The sequence below is a fragment of the Prionailurus viverrinus genome, unplaced genomic scaffold, assembly GCF_022837055.1.
Source record: "Prionailurus viverrinus isolate Anna unplaced genomic scaffold, UM_Priviv_1.0 scaffold_67, whole genome shotgun sequence".
Lineage (NCBI taxonomy): Eukaryota > Metazoa > Chordata > Mammalia > Carnivora > Felidae > Prionailurus > Prionailurus viverrinus.
Window position 1 is genome coordinate 721,451 of NW_025927629.1, and position 19,449 is coordinate 740,899.

The window sequence follows — 19,449 nt, forward strand, 5'->3', positions numbered from 1 at the left end:
GGCGCCATTTGCTGTGACGTCATAAGTGAGCGCGGCTGTGGCCGGAGGTTCCCGGAGCCGGATCAGGACGTCTGCGGAGGACGTAGGGGCGCTGCCTTCCCCCTGGTTCTGCGGGTTCGGGAAACTGGGTAATGAGCTTTGCGCCTCCGGTCGCTCCCCCCCCTGAGGATCCAGTCCTGGGATAGTTGTTTTCTTGGATCAATCGTTGGGGCGCTGCCCCTGAAAAACGAAGGAGCCTTCCCGAATACTTGATTTCTTGGGACTGTGCGGCCCTAGAGCCGGAATTTCCCTCTTGCGGCTGAGCTGAGGATGAAAGCTCAGCTCGGAGTCCGGACCGTCAGATTCCTGCGCTCCCGGGGCCTCCTGCCCCGCACGCCCGCCTCGGGGGCTGCCCTGGGCCCGAGGAGGAGTGAGCCGGCTTCTTGAGGCGCAGGAGGTGCTGCGGGTGGATCTGGGGAAGCGGGACAGGTCCTGACACGCCTCCCAGGTGAGGTCACGGCCGTGGGTAGCGTTTCCCCATGCCGTAGGCTGACTTCGGGTCTGGGACCCACCTCCACCGGGGCCTCCGGCTCCTGTCCAGCCAACTGCGAATTGCCGGCGTCCACTGGGTAGACAGCAGACATTTCCGTAATACGTGAGTTAAAACACACAAGACCGAGCTGTTTTCATTCGTCTGTAACCTACAGTCTAAAGTAGAAACTCGTGATCCTGAAGGGACGGCCTCTCGTTGGCGGTCCTACTTCCCTCCCAGCCCACCAGCCCAGCCAAGCGGACGGCTGTGCCGAGTCCTTTACATACGGAGTGGTGGAGCCACCACTGTACCTTCTGGAGATGAGCTGTGATTCCCTCCTCGGGAAGGGCCCGGCTCCACCGTTTTCTGCAGTAATGGAAACACACAGTAGTGAAGGGATTGAAACTCGGAGCAAGCTACTGAGCAAGACAGGCCCCATAATTTCACTTTCCTGGCTGTCACGTGGTCTTAAGGGGGTCTGGTGCCGAGCCCATTGTGTAGGCAGTTTCTATGTGTGTCCTTTGGAAATGGACATCGAAATGAGCTCTTCCCCTCTCTCTCTCCCTTTTCACTTTGACCAGTATTCAGTGCCCAACCACCGTGAGCTGAATACTGTCCTCATGTGCCAGCGTTGTGAGGCGTGGCCCTTTCCCACCACAACCTCACTGATGAGGCACTTATGCCCAGTCTTTAGGCCAAGGCTGGGCTGCAAAGTTGCAGACTATTATCTGACCATCAGGAGCACAAACGATTAGAATGCAGTCCGAGTACTGGGAGGGCAGAGTGAGAGTCAAGGACCAGCACAGGACACGGAAGTGCTTGTACACCTTAAGGGAGACTAGCAAGTGTCCCAGTGAAAAGGGAGATACGGCAGTACAGGGAATGTAAGAGAGGAAGATGCCCATGTCATGTGATAGGGATGATCAATCAACAGATCATTTTGAGCACTTGGGATCACATACTCATGTTAGGTGCTGTGCTAGATTCTGTGTATGGAGAAATAAGTAAGGTGGTCATATTTTTAAAATATCAACATGGGTCATTGCAATGTATGTTACCTAAAAGTTAAATTAAAACAATATAAAAAGGTATTTATAGGCAAACAGGAATGTGCCTAAGAGGTCAGGGAGATCCAATGTTTGATACCAGATTCATTACAATAATATAACCACATTGTGTTTGTAGATATAAATTGTAGTTACACCCTTTAAGAGTAAATTTCAGCATGAAAATGTTAAAAATGATACAGGAATATGGAAAATGATACAGGAAACCCTGATTGGTTTTCAAATGAATCGTAGAAGTAGAAAATGTTAAGTGTTCAGAAGGCAAAATCACTGTTACATAGAATCATCCAGAAAGACTTTATAGAGAGCCAGGGCTTGACCTGTGGAAGAGAGACGACTGCCATCTTATAGGGACTTACCATAGGTCAAGCATTGTGCGAGGCTCTTCCATCTAAACCACCTTTGTTCTTTATGACCCCTGAGAAGCAGGTTTTTGTCTTACATCTCCATTTTATAGATGAGGAACCTGACTTAGAGATGGCTACTTGCCCTGAGTCACACACCTCAGAAGCCGTGGAATTAGGGCTCAAACAGCTTGGGCAGGCTTCAGAGCCCATGCTCTTTACCATAAATAGCACAAACAGAGGAACAGAGGTGATGTGCCAGACACCCCCAGTGGCTCCACTGCGACCTCATAGTGACTCAGACCAGGAATGACACATGAAACGTTGGCAGCCTTGTGTAGCCATCAGCCTGACCAATTACAAAAAGTCACCCCAAATTCCTATCCTAAGGGGGTTCAATGGGGAATGGTCTCATAATGGATCTGGGGTGAAGGATGAGTGGCAGTGTAAGGCCGGCAGGTGGAGGGGTGGGCAATCAGATGAGAACAGAGTTTCAGAACAAAAGGTTGGAAGGCAGAGATGCTGTATGTGCTGATAGAGGCGGAGAGGGCCCGGACCGAGAAACTGCGGAAAGAGAACAGACTCCTGACCCTGCGGTGTGGGACTGTCCCCAGAGAGGGCGGCTGGGACACTGAGCCGTCCAGCGGAGATGTGCCTGTGCAGCGCCTCACCAAGGAGCGGGTCTCTTCCCTCTCCCAGTCCCAGATTCGAGACTCAGAGTGGCTCACGTGGAATCCACAGGACATGTGTGCCTTTTGTTTCTATAAGAAGATTTTATGCTCTTAATAAATTCTCCATCACAGGGATGCAGTGGTTTCCCATGGAGGACATGGCCCTGGAGTAGCCCTGCCTCTTAGCAGGTTTTCTCTTTCTGGGGGGACATGCCCTTGGCCTTGACCAAAACACTTCGGTTTTTTGGTTCAGTCAGTAAGTGAGTAGATATATTCTGACACTGCTTACGTGCCAATCTACCTCTGCCTTTTTGTCTTCCAGATTGTCCTGGGCTAAAATGTCTACAGACCCCAGGATTGCTACAGGTCAGCTGTCTCCACTGGAGAAGAAAATCTTGGTAAGTAATCTTCACGTCATATGGTTCGGAACTACTAGGAGAAGGAGCCTTGGGTTTAAAACCCTGCCCAGGTGACCCCTGTCTACACTGGCAGATGCATTTCACTATATCTATGCTTGCAAAACAAAACACTATGTTGAAAGCACCCAATACTATATTTTTAAAGCACTAGTTATTGATTTTGGTGGGGTAATTTAACTTTCAGAGCTCATGGGTTCACCTAGGAGTGATGGGAGTAGAAATCACAATTATTACATCCACGTATCTTTTCTGGCTGTCAGTAATGAGGGTATGCTCCTGTTTAAATGTGTTCAGAGCGAAAAGATGGTCCCATTATGAAATCCTCTACCTCACTTTGACAGAGTCTGGGTGGTGTGCATACAACAGCGACAAGACAACTGATAACTCAGAAATACCAGGAGGAGTACGAGACACTGTGTAGGGAGCAGGCTCTTTCTCATGACTACTGGCTTGCCAAAACAGAGTCTTACTATAATAAAAGAATAGTGGAGATGAGGGAACAAGAGACAGGGTGTGAAATGGAGAAGAAATTGAAGGGGGAAACAACCCAAAGCGTGGAGAGACAAAAACGGTATTATTTGGTTCCTGCGAGGGAGGGGGGACACATGGAAAGTCACATCCAGAGAGCAGGTCAGGTCAGAGAGGTTAAGAATAAGACATGTAGGCCATTACTACAGGCTCCTGGCGAAACCACCTTCCCCAGAATTGTGCCAGAGGAGCACAGCATCCTGAGCGCACAGAGGAGAAAGCAAGTGAGCCAGAGGGAGCAGGTACAAATTAAAGGTCACCAGGAACGCATGCTGCGGGGCAGAGAGCTGGGAAAACAGAGACTCAAGGAGGGAGTCTTGAGAAAAGGCCAGAACACGCCGCTGACCCATGGGAGGCACAGGAGAGCAAAGAGAGAGGTGAAGGAGTTTGAAAGCATCACTGCATATCCACTCCTGCAGCCACGCAGTAGAAGTCGGATCAAAGTGAATGTTCTCGTGGAAAAGAATAGAGAAGAAGGGAATACTGCCGTAAAACCACATCAAAGAGAATTCCTAACTATGCCGCCCTTTCTGAGAAGCCAAGTGGGAAAAATAAAAGACTAGTCGAGTTTCAGCGCTTTTAGAATAAAATCATGTCTCCGAAGTGGACTTTGTTTTTTGAACTATTTCCCATCTCTCCCCAGAGTTGGGTGAGATCACATCTGTATCACATGGTTCTGGACTTGAAACCTGGCTGTTTTTAGTTGGCCTCTCTGCTCAGGTTGCTAATCCTCTGATGTTGTTTTTCTCCTGTGTTGGGTGGTTGGTCAATGATCTGAGTGAGGGGTTGTTCTCAGACACCTCCCACCTTGCCCCTGCCCCAGCCCTTGACGGGTGTCCTGATGAGACTGCTGAAGGTCAGTGTTGAGTCTTTGATTTCACATTCAAATTTTTTATCAGGGAGCCACTAATTTTATCAGGGAGCCACTAATGGGACCCTACAGTTTTGTTTGTTTGAGGAACTTAATTCTGACAGCCTCCTATATGCCAGGTATTATTAGTTACTGGGAGTGAATGAAAAGAGGTCCCTGCCCTTGATTGGTTCACGAGTAATGGCATAGACCACTCCCCACTCACAACGTGGCCTGGGTGATGCCGGAGGCGTGCACAGGCCCTGTGCAAAGGAGGGCACCTGGCCAAGCCCAGCTGAGCAAGGAGGGAGCCCATGGGAGGGGAGTGGTTTCTCAGGTTGCCTCCAGCTCCACACGTGGCCATGAAAGCAACATCTTCCCAGCATTGGATCCACTCAGAGGTAAAGCAAACTCTCTCAAACAGATGTCCTCTAACACTCATTGATAACTCAGAAAAAAAATTTATGCATTTAGTGGGAATTTCAGTAGCCAAGCAGAATGAAATTTATTGATTTCATTTTCAGTTCATTTTCTTCCCAGATACCTAAAAGTTCGGAAAGTAGGGGTTCAGAGGTGGTGAGTAGAGAATCAGAGACGTGGAAAATGCACACCGTGGGGAGTGTCACCCTTCGGCTGTGGGGGTCCTGATGCCCCCCTCCTGGGCCTGCTGCTTGCATCCCCCAGTGATGGGGCTGTCCTGCACTGCTGCTCCTCAGCATGATAGCTACCTCCCACCTGTGCCTCCTGCACACCGCCCTCGCCTTTTCTGGCCTTGCATCACCATGTCCCAGTGGTGGACTCAGCCTTGTAACAGGGTGTATTGTCCAACTTAGAAACCCCAATCAGTAGGGTTAGGGTAAGCCCTTTGAATTGAGTGGGACTGAAAAGCAACCTGGTACACAACTGTAGGGGCGCCTGGCTGGCTCAGTCAGTGGAGCAGGTGACTCTTGATTTCAGGGTCATGAGTTCGAGCCCCACGTTGGGTGTACAGATTGCTTAAAAAAAAAAAAAAAATCCAGGGACACCTGGTGGCTCAGTTGGTTGCTTAAGTGTCCAACTCTTGTTTTCAGTTCAGGTCAGGATCTCACAGTTCATAGGATTGAGCCCCACGTTGGGCTCTGTGCTGACAGCGTGGAGACTGCTTGGGATTTTCTCTCTGCCCCTCCCCGTTCTCGCTCTCCCTCTCAAAATAAATAAACATTTCAAGAAATACATAGCTGTAAGGGATTGTTTACCATGAAGGTTTTCAGTGCTAGCCACGGTGAGGTCGGCCTCCCTCTTTCTCCTCCAAATCTCATGTAAAAGCAGCTGGTGATTGCAGGCACTTTCACAGCTCATCCATCTCAGAGTAAAAGTCTGGTAAGAGGGTAAGTTTGGCCAGACCTGACTCTGTCGTGTCTACCTCATAACTCTCCTTTCATCTCCGTGAACGGTGTGTGAACAACCATCTTTACCCCAAGCAACCATGAATCATGAGTCACACTTAATGCTTTTCTTCTGTATTCTTTCGTCTTCTCAGTACAAAGTGAATATACAAATGAAAATGTCTATGTCCAGGCACCCACTGCTGAGGCTGAGACCTGGAACCCCCTGTGCTCCCATTTACACCCCTCCCTCATCCCTAGAGGCAGTCACTGGCCTGAATTTTGTGGTAATTAACACCTTTCTGTAGTTTTCGTCATCTGTGTATGTATTCCTAAGTGGCATAATTGTGCATAGTTACCTGTTTATGGCATGTACATAGATGAAAATTATATAATTTACTTTTGTTCATTAATATTTTTTAATTCACCCATGTTGATGTGAAACACTATTTCATTTCCTTTCTTTTTTTCCTCTTTGAAGCACGTCTTTTAAAAATTTTTAACGTTTATTTATTTTTGAAAGAGACAGAGCATGAACAGGGAAGAGGCAGAGAGAGAGGGAGACACAGAATCCCAAGCAGGCGCCAGGCTCCGAGCTATCAGCACAGTGTCCCACGTGGTGCTCAAACTCACCAACTGCGAGATCATGACCTGAGCAGAAGTCAGATACCCAACGGACTGAGCCCCCAGGCGCCTCTGATTTGCATGACTTCCTGCATAACATGTTCTCCTGGGTTTTCTCCAGCCTCACTGGTTTCCCTTCTGAGGCTCCTTGGTTGTCCTCCTCCCCTCCCCAGTCTCCTGGTGCTGGGGGTACATCAGAGTGACTCATTTCCACGAGCCTCACGAGCTCTACACGGTCTGTTCCCTGAATCTCCACCATCTAAGTGTGTACTTCTTGGGTAGTTCATTCCATGACATGAATATACCACATCTTAATTACCTGCTGTATTGTTGAGGTCATTTCCAATTTTTGGTTTTGTGGGGGTTTTTCACGTTTATTTGAGAGAGAGTGAGTGGGGGAGGGGCAGAGAGAGAAGCCCAAGCAGCCTCCCCAAGGTCAGTGTGGAGCCCGACCTGGGCTCAGTTCCATGAACCAAGAGATCATGACTTGAGCTGAAATCAAGAGTCGGACGCTCAACCAAGTGAGCCACCCAGGCACCCCTGTTTTTGTGTTTTTTATTCTACAAATAGTACTTCTGTAAACATTTTTGTTTAAGCGTGTTTCTGGGGCACAGTGTGCAGGAGTCTCCAGGGCATCTAGGTTGTGGGACCTTCACGTGACAAGCCTGTTCCTGGGGCTTGTTTTCATTCCACTGGTTTTGTGCCCGCAGGCCTGTTCTGTAGAGTCTGTTCAAATATGTGTTGAAAGAAGGAAGGACATTTGTTAACTGCTGGAAACGGCTGTGTCCAAGAGGGCCAAGCCCCCAAATACAGGAACAATTGATGATGTGCCACTCTACCTTCTTAGGTCCTGTCTGTGCGTTAACATAGTCTTTCTTTGTTCTTACATTTTATTTGAGGTACTAAAATACCTTAATTTGTTTTTTAATACCCTTCAGTAACATTCATGATTTTATTTATCCCCTCTCCAGAACTATCTTTGATGCCTTCCAGACAAGGTCACCCCCATTTTCTCTTCTCAAGGCACCTGGCATCATCATAAAGTTTCACTGAAGTCTGGATAAAAGGGTTCCCAGAGGAGGAGGACAGGGAGCTCACATCCCTGGAGACACTGGTCAGGACCTCTAGCAGTTCTCTGTTGTCTGTGGGACAGGAGTCCAGCTTTCCAGCCCTGAGCACTCCGTGGCTTCAGAGGAGATTCGAGACACTGGAGGCCCATTGACTGATTCATTCCACACGTACTGAATCTTGTTAGTCCACACTGTGCTGACTGACTGATGGAAGGGTGGGTAGGGCAGGGTCCTCCTCATCGTGTGAGCTTGCAATCTCATGGTCCAGATGGAGATCGATAATCCTAGTACAGAAGTAATAAAGCTAATAGAAACATCTAAGTGCCTCAGAAACTGTGGAGAAGGACTGTCTGGCCCTTTGGACTAGAGCTAAAGAGCCCCTTCGTGAAGGTTTACAGCTTTACGGAATAGGTGGATGCTCGTGCTGAAGGAGAGCAGTTTGATAAGCAGATGAGAAAGAGCACGTGGGCCCAGGGAGCAGCAGGTGCACAGGACCCACACGTGAGTGGATCTGGGTGAAGGCTAGGGCGGTGCCTGCAGCCAGGAAGAGCTTCCCTGTCTGGACAGGTGGGGATTGTGCAGGAGCAGTCCGGCTCAGTTGGGACGTGCAGAAGAACAAGGATGGGCAAAAGAACGTGGAGATTACTGAATTAATACAATAGCATTAAGAATCTGCCATTCAGTGTTTGTGCTGATATCACTGGCATCCACACTTCATTAAAATAGGCTTGGAGGGGCACCTGGGTGGCTCAGTCCTTAGTTAAGCGTCCAACTTCTGCTCAGGTCATGATCTCACAGTTTGTGAGTTCAAGCCCCGTGTCGGGCTCTGTGTTGACAGCTCAGAGCCTAAAGCCTGATTCAGATTCTCTGCCTCTGTCTCTCTGCCTCTCCCCCGCCCCCAAAATAAATAAACATTTTAAAAATGGGCTTGGAAATTGAGGGGGAAAGTTGAGTTTTAACAAGATGAAAATGGATCAGGAAGTGCCACAAAGAATATAGCTGTTAGCACAAAAAGGCATGAGAGTACAGCTCTCATCCAGCCAGAACTATTCAAAGGAGAAGTCACCAGAAAACAGGCTGGAGCCAGGAAAAAAAAAAAAAAAAGTTGATAGGGATGTGTACTGGTACATCTCTGATGGTAACCAGCCCCACGTGGATCTAAAATGCAGCTGGTTGAGAAGCCTCCCCAGTCCCTTGCACATGTGCCCCACTCCACTGTCATGATGGGGTGATCCCTTGCACAAAGGATGCAGGTGTCCCCTCCCAGCCGGGAGCATTGCTATGGAACCTACATCAGCTGACATGACATAAACAAAGAGTAAGCCCTGTTTTCCAAATGCTCCTGTCACACCACTTGGTTTTTACAAAAGACCTGCGTGAGCACTTGTTCTCCCTAACTGAAAAAAACCTGAAGAGGATTTTGCCCTTTATGAAAACAGTCACTACTTGTACTTACAGGTCTTCGCTAACAGGGAAGCAGCCTAATGCAAGCCTTCAGAAAGTGGCAGAAGCATGCATTGGGAGAACAAGGAAGACCGGTGGAGTCGGATCTTGGGGAGGTGGCCTTTGATCACCGTACCCTCATGGTTTCTGAGTTGACAAGCAATTGCCAAGAGAGGGCCACTAAATAGTTTGTGAATGTTGGTATTTTCCAATACTTGGGTAAGTTTAGCCCAAGCAGCAGACTTGGTGGCTGTGTGCAAACGGTGTAGTTGCAAACTGTTAGGGTTCTCCACGTGATTACGTTTTTACAGTGATAATTTCTCTCCAAAACCAAAGACGCCCGACAAATGCATCAGATGGATTGATAAGTTGTATCTCAAGAAGATAAGAAAACCAGGAAACTTGTTACTGGAGGAGTACCCCCAGCTGATACTGTTTTCCCTCCCAAGTTTTCCCCATGCAGATGTGGCAGAAATTCCAAGGAGGTAAGGCACAGGGAAGAAATACACATATGTGAAGAAAGGTGTTTCCTTCACATGGCTTATTTTCTGTGTGTAGCAGGAGGCCAGGTGAGCTGTTTAGAGACAGAAAAAACAAGTCTTGAGTGGTGGGTTCCAAGTATACTAGGGACTCTGGAGTTTCTTATAATAAGCTCAGGTCAAGAGTCTGCCCTGTAGAAATAATGTTGGTCACAGGGATGAAAGCACAGGGAATATGGTCAAGACTATGGTAATAGCATTGTATGGTGACCAATGGTGGCTGCGTTTGTGGTGAGCACAGCAGAAGGCATAGGGTTGTTGAATCGTGTTGTACATCTGAAACTAACGTACCATCGTGTGTCAACCATACTCACACTTTAAAAAATAATGCTGGAGGCACCTGAGTGGCCCAGTTGGTTAAGCGACTTGACCACCTCTTGATTTCGGCTCAGGTCATTATCTCACAGTTCATGGGATTAAGCCCCACATCGGGCTCTGTGCTGACAGTGAGGAGCCTGCTTGGGATTCTCTCTCTCTCCCTCTCTCTGCCCTTTACCCCCCTCAAAATAAGTAAATAGAAACTTTAAAAAAATAATGCTGAAAATTTTGATGAGTTGAAATCAGCAATGTCATGGTCAAATTTTCTTGCTTGCAAGCCTTAGAAACTTACTTGGGTGAGTATAAAGAAAAAAAAAAAGTCAGTAGAAAGTATCTTAAATTTTTAAAGTCTCTCAAACCACTGGGCCTTACAAGAGACTAGAGCCGAGGCAGTAAGCATACCTGCCAACTCTTGTTTCTGCATCTTTTCGTGTATGTGCTCATTCTCTTTTTCCGCTCACTGTTGCTCGCTCTCTCTCTGTTCTCACAGTGGAAAATGGCATCTCTGCGTCCCCACAACCTCAGGCTATCACCTCTTCCTTCTCTCTCCTCTATATCCGACTGCTCCCTCCCAACTGGATCACTCTGAGTGACCTATAGGTACCCTCAGCTCTCTCCCATCTAAGTCAGCTGTGCTGGCCCTTTGCAGTCCTTCAAAGCCACATCCCTTAAAAAGTCTGTATCAGCTGCCTGCATTCTGGCCTCTCTGCCCATCGCTTCACCAGGCCCCCTTTCACTGAGGCATCAAAGAGCTCCATGCAGCTAAATTCAATGGCCGTTTAAGGGTGGAGTGGAAAAAAGGGAAGGTGCCAACAACAGACACAAGACCTGACAGGCATTGGCAGCAAAGACAGCATGGAAGGAGCATCGGCACCTTGAGTGCTGGAGTCCTGTCCTTAGGAAACAGGAGGGCAAGGAAATCAATAATCCTGAGGAGTAGGAGATGGGCAGGGAACAGGGGAGCCCATTCAAGGAACCAGAGTTGGGGCCAAAGGAACCAGATAAGTGAACAGTTGGAATACTCAGGATAAGAGACCAGACTAAGAGTAGAAAGGTTGACAAAACTGAACTGCCATCTTGGATTCCACCAGGGATGGGCAACCAACAGTTGAGAGTCAAGGAGGCCCAAAACAGAAACAGGTTGTAAGGTTACAGGGGCAGAAGACAAAGCAGACAATTACAGTAACCCTCCTACTGAGTCAGGTATATGAAATAAGACTTTGAACTCATTGAAGCATGTCTGATAGTGACTTTAGCCATGAGGTTAAAGTGCTTCAGGATGTAAGGTTTACAAGATTGGCGTGTTGTTTTATGTGGGTCTAATTATAAAGCCTTCCATCGTGTTAGCATCACAAATCAGAATAAGGCCGAACAAGGGTACATCTTACCCCTCGAGGAGGATGGTAGGTAGGTCAGCAATGCCGTGCTAGCATAGGCTGTCTAAAATTTACCTGTTACCTACTGCCAATTCAAATAGTGAGTAAGCTGTACCTCACCTATCAAAAATCATGTTTTTGTTGGTAACATCATAGAAACTAGAAGGATAGTGGTGCAGGGGAGATATAACACTTATTAAGTGTCTGCCATGCATCAAACAATTTTTTCATTTAATCATGAACACTTCTTGAACCCAGGGTGATTAATATATCCTGACTTAGTTAAGAATGAACTATCTAAAGTCTCCCATATTGACATAGAATTTTGTTGACAGGAAGAAGAAATTTAGCCAATAGATATTTCTCAAACTTTCTGGGGTGCACATGTAACATATCCAGATATTCCTTTATGTTTATATACATATTTTATACGTGTAAAGTTGTGTTCTGTAAGTGTGGGGGTCTGTCCCTTTTTGCTTGTCCAAGCTCTCTTTTTCTGGTAAGTGAAATCCCACCCTCCTTGTCTTACACAGTTGCTTCCCCCTAGTCCCAGCCAACTGTACCACCTTACTCTCTTGGAATAGTGATTGACATCAGTGTAGCCAGTGGTCGGCTACAGTGGTTGGCATGTGACCTGAATGGCACCAATCAGAATCCTTTCCTGTTTCAACAGGAGAAACAACATTTTTTTTTAATGTTTATTTATTTTTGAGAGAGAGAGAGAGAGAGAGCATGAGCAGCGGAGGGGCAGAGAGAGAGACACAGACTCTGAAGCAGGCTCCAGCCTCTGACCGGTCAGCATAGAGCCCAATGTGGAGCTCAAACCCACAAGCTGTGAGATATGACCTGAGCTGAAGTTGGACACTCAACTGCCTGAGCCACCCAGGCGCCCCAAAACAAGAACATTTTTATAAGATGTATGGAAATCCATTATGTGTGTGTGGGCCTTGGGACTTAGTGAGCAATGTATTCAATCAAGCGGTCATTACCCTTATAATCTAGGACCAAGTAAATCCCAGAATCCTAGTACTGAGCCAGAGTAAGTTTTAATCTCTTAGCGCCTCCCTCCCTCTTTTGGCTGGGCTGCTGCCAAGGGGAGGTACCAGCCTGGCCAACCTGGGGGTGTCATTAGGCTGTGAGGGAAAAGAAAGAAGCATCGTGTCCAGGAATTTCCAAAACAGGTCTATATAACCTGTCCGGATCATTACTCAGGAAGTAGCCAAGACGAGATTATGCTTTTAGGGGGATAGGAGCACAGGGCGACCAAAGCTGCCTTACTAAGGCAGACTAGGAGGAGGTGAGGGGAAAAGACTAAAAAACATCCCTTTCAGTCAACTTTTGACAAGGCTGTTCAGCCTGTGAATGGTGTGGTAGGAAGCATGAAAGATCCACTAATTACCTTGAGTATCAGCCCACTGTCAAGAGGCTTTACAATAAAAAGCACACCATTGTCAGACTAAAAATGGTATGAAAAGCCAAAACACGAGGCAGATTAGTTTCAAGGGCCACAGTGCTATTGCTGGAGTAGGTTGATTGGACCAGAAAAGAAACATGTACCCTAAAAAAGTGTCAGCATTGGTGAGGCACCACTGCTCTCAGAGAAGGTCAGAGATCCAATCAAGTCCATCTGCCAGGAGCAGGTGTGGAAAATGCCCCTTGCTATGTGGCCTCCCTCCTTGCGAGACAAATGGAACAGTCACAAGCCCAAATCAGATCCTGACCCTTTACTTCGTGCCCAGTCGATGATGGTGCACGTCTTGCTGCATCCGGGATGATGATGGATCCAGGCAGCAATGGGGGTGATTCTCCCTCAGCACACTGATTCCAGGCCCGTCTCATCAGACAACAGGCTCCTCAGATGTTAGGTCAGCAGTTGGCTTTATTTCTCTCTCCAAGGAGAGATTTGTAACCAGCATAGCTTTCCAAGTGCCCGACCGAATAGCTAGGCCATTGGCACAGCCCAAGGGTCAGTAGAATTACAGGAAGGCTGATCTGTTGGTGAGAGCCATGACAATGGCCCTGAGTTCTGCCCCCCAAGTAGAATGACAGCCTCCATGTCCGGCTGTGAGTAACTGGCTCTGAGGCTGAATGTCTGCATCAGCCAGAGACAGCACTGGGTTCTAGCTTCACTGAACCCCAGTGGTCCAGGTCCGGTGACCTGAGAGCACTGCTGAGCCAGCACTTTGCTTCAGACGGCAGACTGGGGGATAAATCCTCCCCAAAGGGACATCTGCCACTTTTCCACGTAGAACTGAGACATTTGGGCCAGGCCAGCTGCACCCCTAAATGTACCATCCCCCTGTGACAAGCAGGGCTTATCAGATCCCTCCCACTTGGTGAGAAGTTGAGTCCAAGTTGACCAACCCGCAAATGTGACTATGAAGCCAAAATGTCCAAGCTTCCTTGGGTCAGGTGTTTAGTTTTAACAGGAGCCCAATAACAAAGTGCATCTTCCTTTCAAAAGGAATGTATCCAGTGACCATGTCAGGAAGGTGGTGGGTCCAAAACTGAGGGTGCCACTGTTGGGTTAGAGCCTTTGTCAGCAAGATCCTCAGTCACAGAGACTTGTTGCTGTTGGTTTGAAACCTCAGGAATTTTCCTCAGTGGGGTGGGGGTGGGGGTGGGGGTGGGGAGTGGGATCTGAAACAGGCCACCATACATGGAGGGCAAGGAGTGACTGAAGAAAAAGGCAGGCCACTCCAGGTTGGTAGGTGGCAGTTTTAATAAGCAAGGGACTCACATATGAACTTAGTATTGGGTGCCCACACACCTGTCCACCAGAATCTAAAAGTTTATATAGAGACCTTGACTGGGTTTGGTCATGTATTCAGTTCACGTGGTGTCAACACCACCTGTTCCCTCAAGACTGTGTCCCTGAAACAGCCCCCCTTGTGAGTGCATCCCAAGGACAGAGAGCAAGTGAGGACCCTCTGATTGCCCAGGGCCTGCTCTCTGGTCAGCCATTGGTCACGTCCTCTGGATGAGCTTCTCCAACAGTGGCTCCATTGGCAGAGTGCTTGCCACAGCTTGCTAGATCGGTGCAGAGGTCTTTCACTTTATTGCCTGTGTGTGAACGAGGAGGTCGGGCAGTGGTTATAGACCGAGAACCAGGAAGTTGGCACGGGCTTTTACAGTTTGCAAAATCTGTTTGTAAACATGGCCTCCACCAAATCCTCAAAGGCGGCTACCAAAATGGCGTCCTGGTTGTTGCTAGATTCCAGACCAGGGTCTGCGTCACCAGGCTGGTGCTCAGCTCAAGGGTTTGTGTCGGTGTTTGGAACCACACAGATGAGGAGCAGAAGGGTTTCTTCCTTGTTCCCTTCTCGTCAGCCTTCAGTTGTACCAAACCCAGGCCCCAGGCTCCGTGCACAGAGGTGGCCCCAATTCCAGTCCTCCTCCCAGTCCTCTCCACACCTGTTGAACCTCAGTGCCTGCGTCCTATCTTGTTCCACATTGCTGTTGCCCCTGTCCCACCCCTCCCCACATTTCAGAATGTTCCTCTGCCTCTGTCAGCAGAGCTAACTGGTTTCCCCTACCTGGTTTCTTCTCATCATGGTGCATCCGGTGCTGCTCTCTGTCCAGGTTATGCACTCCTGCTACTCAATTGAGCGTCCACCGCACTGAGTGCTGCTGGTGACCAAGACTAGGGCTCTCCCAACCCCCTCCCCAAACCTGTGGTCCAGTGCGTGTTGAATACACGCACGGCACGAACTCCCTATTCGTTCGTTCCCTTGTCTCCTTGCTGACCCTCAAGACTTGAGGATCAGATCAAAGTGGCAAACTATGGTCTGGGGTCCAGCTGCCTTGTTTTCCAAATGAGGTGACGTGTAACCAGGGCTGGGATTCGAGCAAGGAAAGAGAGGCATGTCTGTGCACGTGCAGGATCAGATCCTATCTATTGAAAGGGTGCTTTTGTTTTCTCAGGCTTAATGGAAAGCACCCTAGGCAGCCCTTCCCCTGGCCTCAGGACAGCGGCAAGTCCGCAGGAGCCCCTCCCACTTTTCCTCCCGCCCAGGCCCCCCCCCACCCCCCCCAGCAGCCTATCTGACTCTGCAGGCAGACTGGGATGGTGTGTGCCCAGGGGCTCCTGGAAGAGATTTAAGGCTGGGCGCCTGCCAGCCACACAGTGCTGGCCCTGGAGACTGGGAGCAAGGCGTCTGCTTTCAGGCCCCATGCAGCGGCAGGCGGGCTTTGGGACCCTTTCTCACCTGTACAGCCAGAGTAACTAGTCTACCTAAGGGGATGTTTCAAGGATTCAGTGGAGGAGGCCATGTTTACAAAAGTACTTTGTAAAGCCCGTGCCGATGTGAAACATAAAAGATGATAGTAATACAAAATGGAATAAGTGCCAATCGAGTGGAGAAAATAAATGTGGTATCTGTTGGACTGATTGCAAAAAAGAGAGATACCACTTGAGAAGGTTGAACTGAGTCAGGGTAAGTGGCCCAGGCCAGCAGAGTCCCACCCCACAGGGTCCTCTGCTCCCCGGGCTCCAGCGTTGAAGTCCCCATGTGTGATCTGCCCTTTGCCATCATTGTTCTTTTTATTTTATTATTTAAAAATCTTTTTAATGTTCATTTATTTTTGAGAGAGAGAGATTCAGAGTGCCAGCAGGAGAGGGGCAGAGAGAGAGGGAGACACAGAATCCGAAGCAGGCTCTGGGCTCCGAGCTGTCGGCTCAGAGCGCTACTGGGGGCTTGAACTCACGGGCTGGAGATCACAACCTGAGCCCAGATCGGATGTTCAGCCCCACTGATCCTCCAGGCACCTGGCCTTCATTTTTCTATGATGCTGTTTACCTGTGTTTGCACCTCTCCTTCTGGGGGCCTGTGGGTCTCGTTTTTCTCCTTTGGGCTCTAGATGGTGGTTGGAGGTTGTGAGTTTTAATCAGAGATCATTTAATCCTCTTTTTTCAAGAGAAAGGAAGGTTGGGAATGAGGCGAGGTCCCGGTGCTGGGTGGGACCAACGGTGACTGAAGGTGGGAGGGTGGGCTGCTGAGGGGGCGGGCTCTCTTCCTTTCTGGCTTCTCAGACGGTGAACCCTTGACCTTGGCTGGGCCACCGGGCGGTGGGCTTGTGCAGCCTGGCTGGGAGAGCGGGGTGGCAGGCTCGGAGGCGCCCCACGCCCCGGAGTCGCCGTTCCCAGTGCGCGGTGGGTGAGTGGGGCGGGGGGGTGTGGAGCCCGCGTGGATAGAGGCACATGCGGGGTCTCTGTCCCTCACTCGTCTGCCCAGACCTCGGCGGGCAGGCGGGCATCGTGCCCCTCACCCTGGAGGAGCTCCGCACCGCGGGGACCCCAGGGGAAACCTGGGTGTACGGGTGTGGCCCGCGGTGCTGGGGCATCAGGGCCTGCTCAGTGTGGTCTGGGTGGATAGGGGGACCTCCTCAGCCCCTGCCGGGGGGAGTTAAGGGGACACGCTGTGCCACATGGCGCTGAGCCTTCTGTGTTGTTCCCCGCTGGTGGGAGGCTTCACCCCGAGGTCGCAGGGCTGGGCAAAGGCCGGAAAGGGTTCTGGAGGGCCGAGCTGGGGGCGCATGCAGGGGCGGGCGGTGGGGGGACGAGTGCAGTTGCGGGGGCGGTGCGTGCAGGGGCTCTGCCCGCCTCGAGGCCTCAAGGGCCCAAAGCTCACCAGCTGTAGCTTGGCGGGTGAGTCCGGGTTTGGGTCGCTGGCAGAATTGCTGTGGGACAGACAACGGTTTGGGGGTCGAGGGAGAGACAGGGTGCAGCCTGGGGATAGGGAGCTGGCGACACTTCCCTCGGGGGAATCTGCCTCCTGGGAGGGCAGGACCCGGGCCTCGAGGTGTGCTGAGCCTCCCCCAGCCGGCCTCTTTCCCCTCCGAGGGTGTGGATGTGGTCAGTGCTGGGCCGATCCGGGGGCCTCTTCCCTGAACCCCAGCAGATGCTGTTCCCACCACTCGTGCAGCACAGGGAAGCCAGGCCTTGCCGGTGGGCTCTGCTGGGCCAAGGGTGCAGTCGGGGGGGGGGGGGTGGTGGGAACTGGGGGCCGGGGGCTTGCACAAGGGGTTTGTGACCCATCCAGAGCTTGTGCTGCCCAGGAACCATTTCCTCAGTGGTGCAGAGGCTTCCAACACAACTGTGCTGGGGCCAAGCTTGCAGGCACCTCTGGGATTCAGGTTCCTTAGCGTGGGTGATTGTCACATCCCGGCCGTGTGGAGAGGGTCCTGTGGTCCAGAGAAGACACTGTGGCCACTCAGTTCCCCTCTTGCTGCCTCGTCTTCTTTCCCTCTGACTGCAGGTTCCTAGAGGTGGGCGCCAGCCAGTGACTCGGAGCAGGAACCGAGGGCTGGTGTCTTCGGAGCCTCAGCCTGGTGTCCCCGGACGCTGGTGGCTGAGCCCTGGTGACTGGCCTCTGAAGCCTGAACCAAAGGTGCGCTGCGTTGTGAAAGAGGGAACTTCACACCGGACGACAGCCCCTCGGGGCAGAGACCTTGGCCTTGGAGAAGCCATGCCGAAGCTGGAGGCGTCTGCAGAGCCCCTCCATCTGCTGCATTTCCCGGAGACCAAAAGCCCCGGGAAGGAGTGCGGCCAGCCTGGGGGGCCGGGCCAGGAGGGGAGAGAGCCGGAAACAGACACCATGGAGAAGCCTGTCCAGCGTGTGCAGAAACTGCTCCCTCGGGTGGAGGAAGACGCCCAGCAGGAAGCCGCACGGAGAGAGTGCAGGTGGAGGGCGTGGGTGCAGGTGAGGACCCCCAGCTGGGGAGGGCGGGCTGTCCTGGACCCTGGAGCACTTCTGTCTGTCCCTAGTCTGTGGTCTCCATCTGTGGTCCCCGTCTGTGGTCCAGCGGAGTTTCCGACAACTCAACAACTCCAGGACACAGGGCTGCCAGGACTGTCTGAGCCTCCACCCCACCCAGGAGCCCTTCCTAGAAATCGGGGAGTGACGGCCCTTTTTGTCTACGTTCGCTATTTTTGTATATTCAGCGTATGTGCCCCCTACCCCCCCCACACACATCTTTTCTTCCCTCCTCTCTATTCTCTCTCTCTCTCTCTGTCTATATATATATATATATATATATATATATATATATATATATTTAATTTGAGAGAGAGCATAAGAGAGCATGTGCACCTGAGCAGAGGAGGGGCAGAAAGAGAGGAGAGAGAGAATCCCAAGCAGGCTCCTCAGTGCAGAGCCTGATGTGGGGACTGATCTCACCAACTATAAGATCATGACCTGGGCCAAAATCAAGAGTCAGACACACAACCCACTGAGCCACCCAGGGGCCCCGCCTTCCTTTCTGTTAGATCAATGTTGCTGGCTTTGCATTGGTCTTTTCCTATTTCTGCCTCCCTTCCATGGTTTTCTTTCTTTTTTTTTTTTTTAAGATATCTCTGCACCCAGTGTGTGGTGCAAACCCAGAACCCCAAAATCAAGCGTCACCCACTCTCCTGACTGAGCCAGCGGGCACTCCCCTTCCCTCAGTTTTTAAGCCTCGTCCTTGGATGCCTGTCTCATTACAGACTCCCTGAGTCTCTCCTGCTCTTCCAGAAGCCAGTCACCTTTGAGGACGTGGCAGTGAACTTCACCCAGGAGGAGTGGATGTATCTAGATGCCAGTCAGAGGGCCCTGTACCAGGACGTTATGTCAGAGACCGTCAGAAACCTGATGTCTGTAGGTGAGAGCCTGGGGCTCACAGGGCTCTTGGGACATCTGGTTTCCCTCAGCAGGCAGCTCCCAGTTGGCTTTACTGACCCCGTATCTTCCTTACCTTACAGGTGTGAAAGGTGTAGGTCACTAAGCTTGGGGTAAAAGAAGAAATAAAAGCCTTTATGAAGGCAAAGATAATACTTGTAACTTGATGACAGTTGGAAAATGTACCCATTTATCTGAGCAGTGTTGACTGAGTTGCTCCTATCGTGTGCCGGGGACTTTGCTAGGGGTCTCCTCCTCACCTAAGTATCCCACATTGTGGTCCTTAAACCAAGGATATGGAAGGAGGTAGCCTGTTGTTCCCATTGGATAGGAAAGGGCCAGGCCTGGGGCCTCAACCTTCTCTCCTTCCCACCCCCGAGTCGGCATCTTTCTGTCTAACCCAGATCTGGTCACGAAGCTTGAAGAAGAAGAACAGTGGAGGACCGAGCTCCAGCTCCAACCCCCAAATGGAGAAGGCCTCCCTTCAGGTAAGTGTGGCGAAGGTGAAGGCGGGAGGAAGGTAGGGGCCAGGACATGCCCTGGGTGGCTGGGAAGCTGACCCAGGGCGCCAGGGCTCAGGCACCCTGCCCCGGCCCGCATCCTTCCAGGAGAGCTGGGGCCATTCGCTCACGCCCATGGCTCCAGAGGATACCTAAACTGTTTGGGACAA

The 19,449-nt window shown here is 50.5% G+C and overlaps 1 protein-coding gene across 7 annotated transcripts in view; it reads left to right on the plus strand.

Annotated features, from left to right (window-relative positions):
* Positions 1–19,449, plus strand: part of ZFP57 (ZFP57 zinc finger protein) — a 23,029-nt gene continuing 3,580 nt past the window's right edge. Inside the window, exons 1-5 of one of the 7 annotated variants that reach the window (XM_047848510.1) lie at positions 1–128; positions 2,916–2,991; positions 17,382–17,825; positions 18,636–18,762; positions 19,184–19,267. In XM_047848510.1, coding sequence (XP_047704466.1) covers positions 2,932–2,991; positions 17,382–17,825; positions 18,636–18,762; positions 19,184–19,267 — 715 coding nt within the window. In that variant the 5' untranslated portion in view covers positions 1–128; positions 2,916–2,931. The other 6 variants (XM_047848512.1, XM_047848513.1, XM_047848509.1 and 3 more) reach the window with 6 other exon arrangements.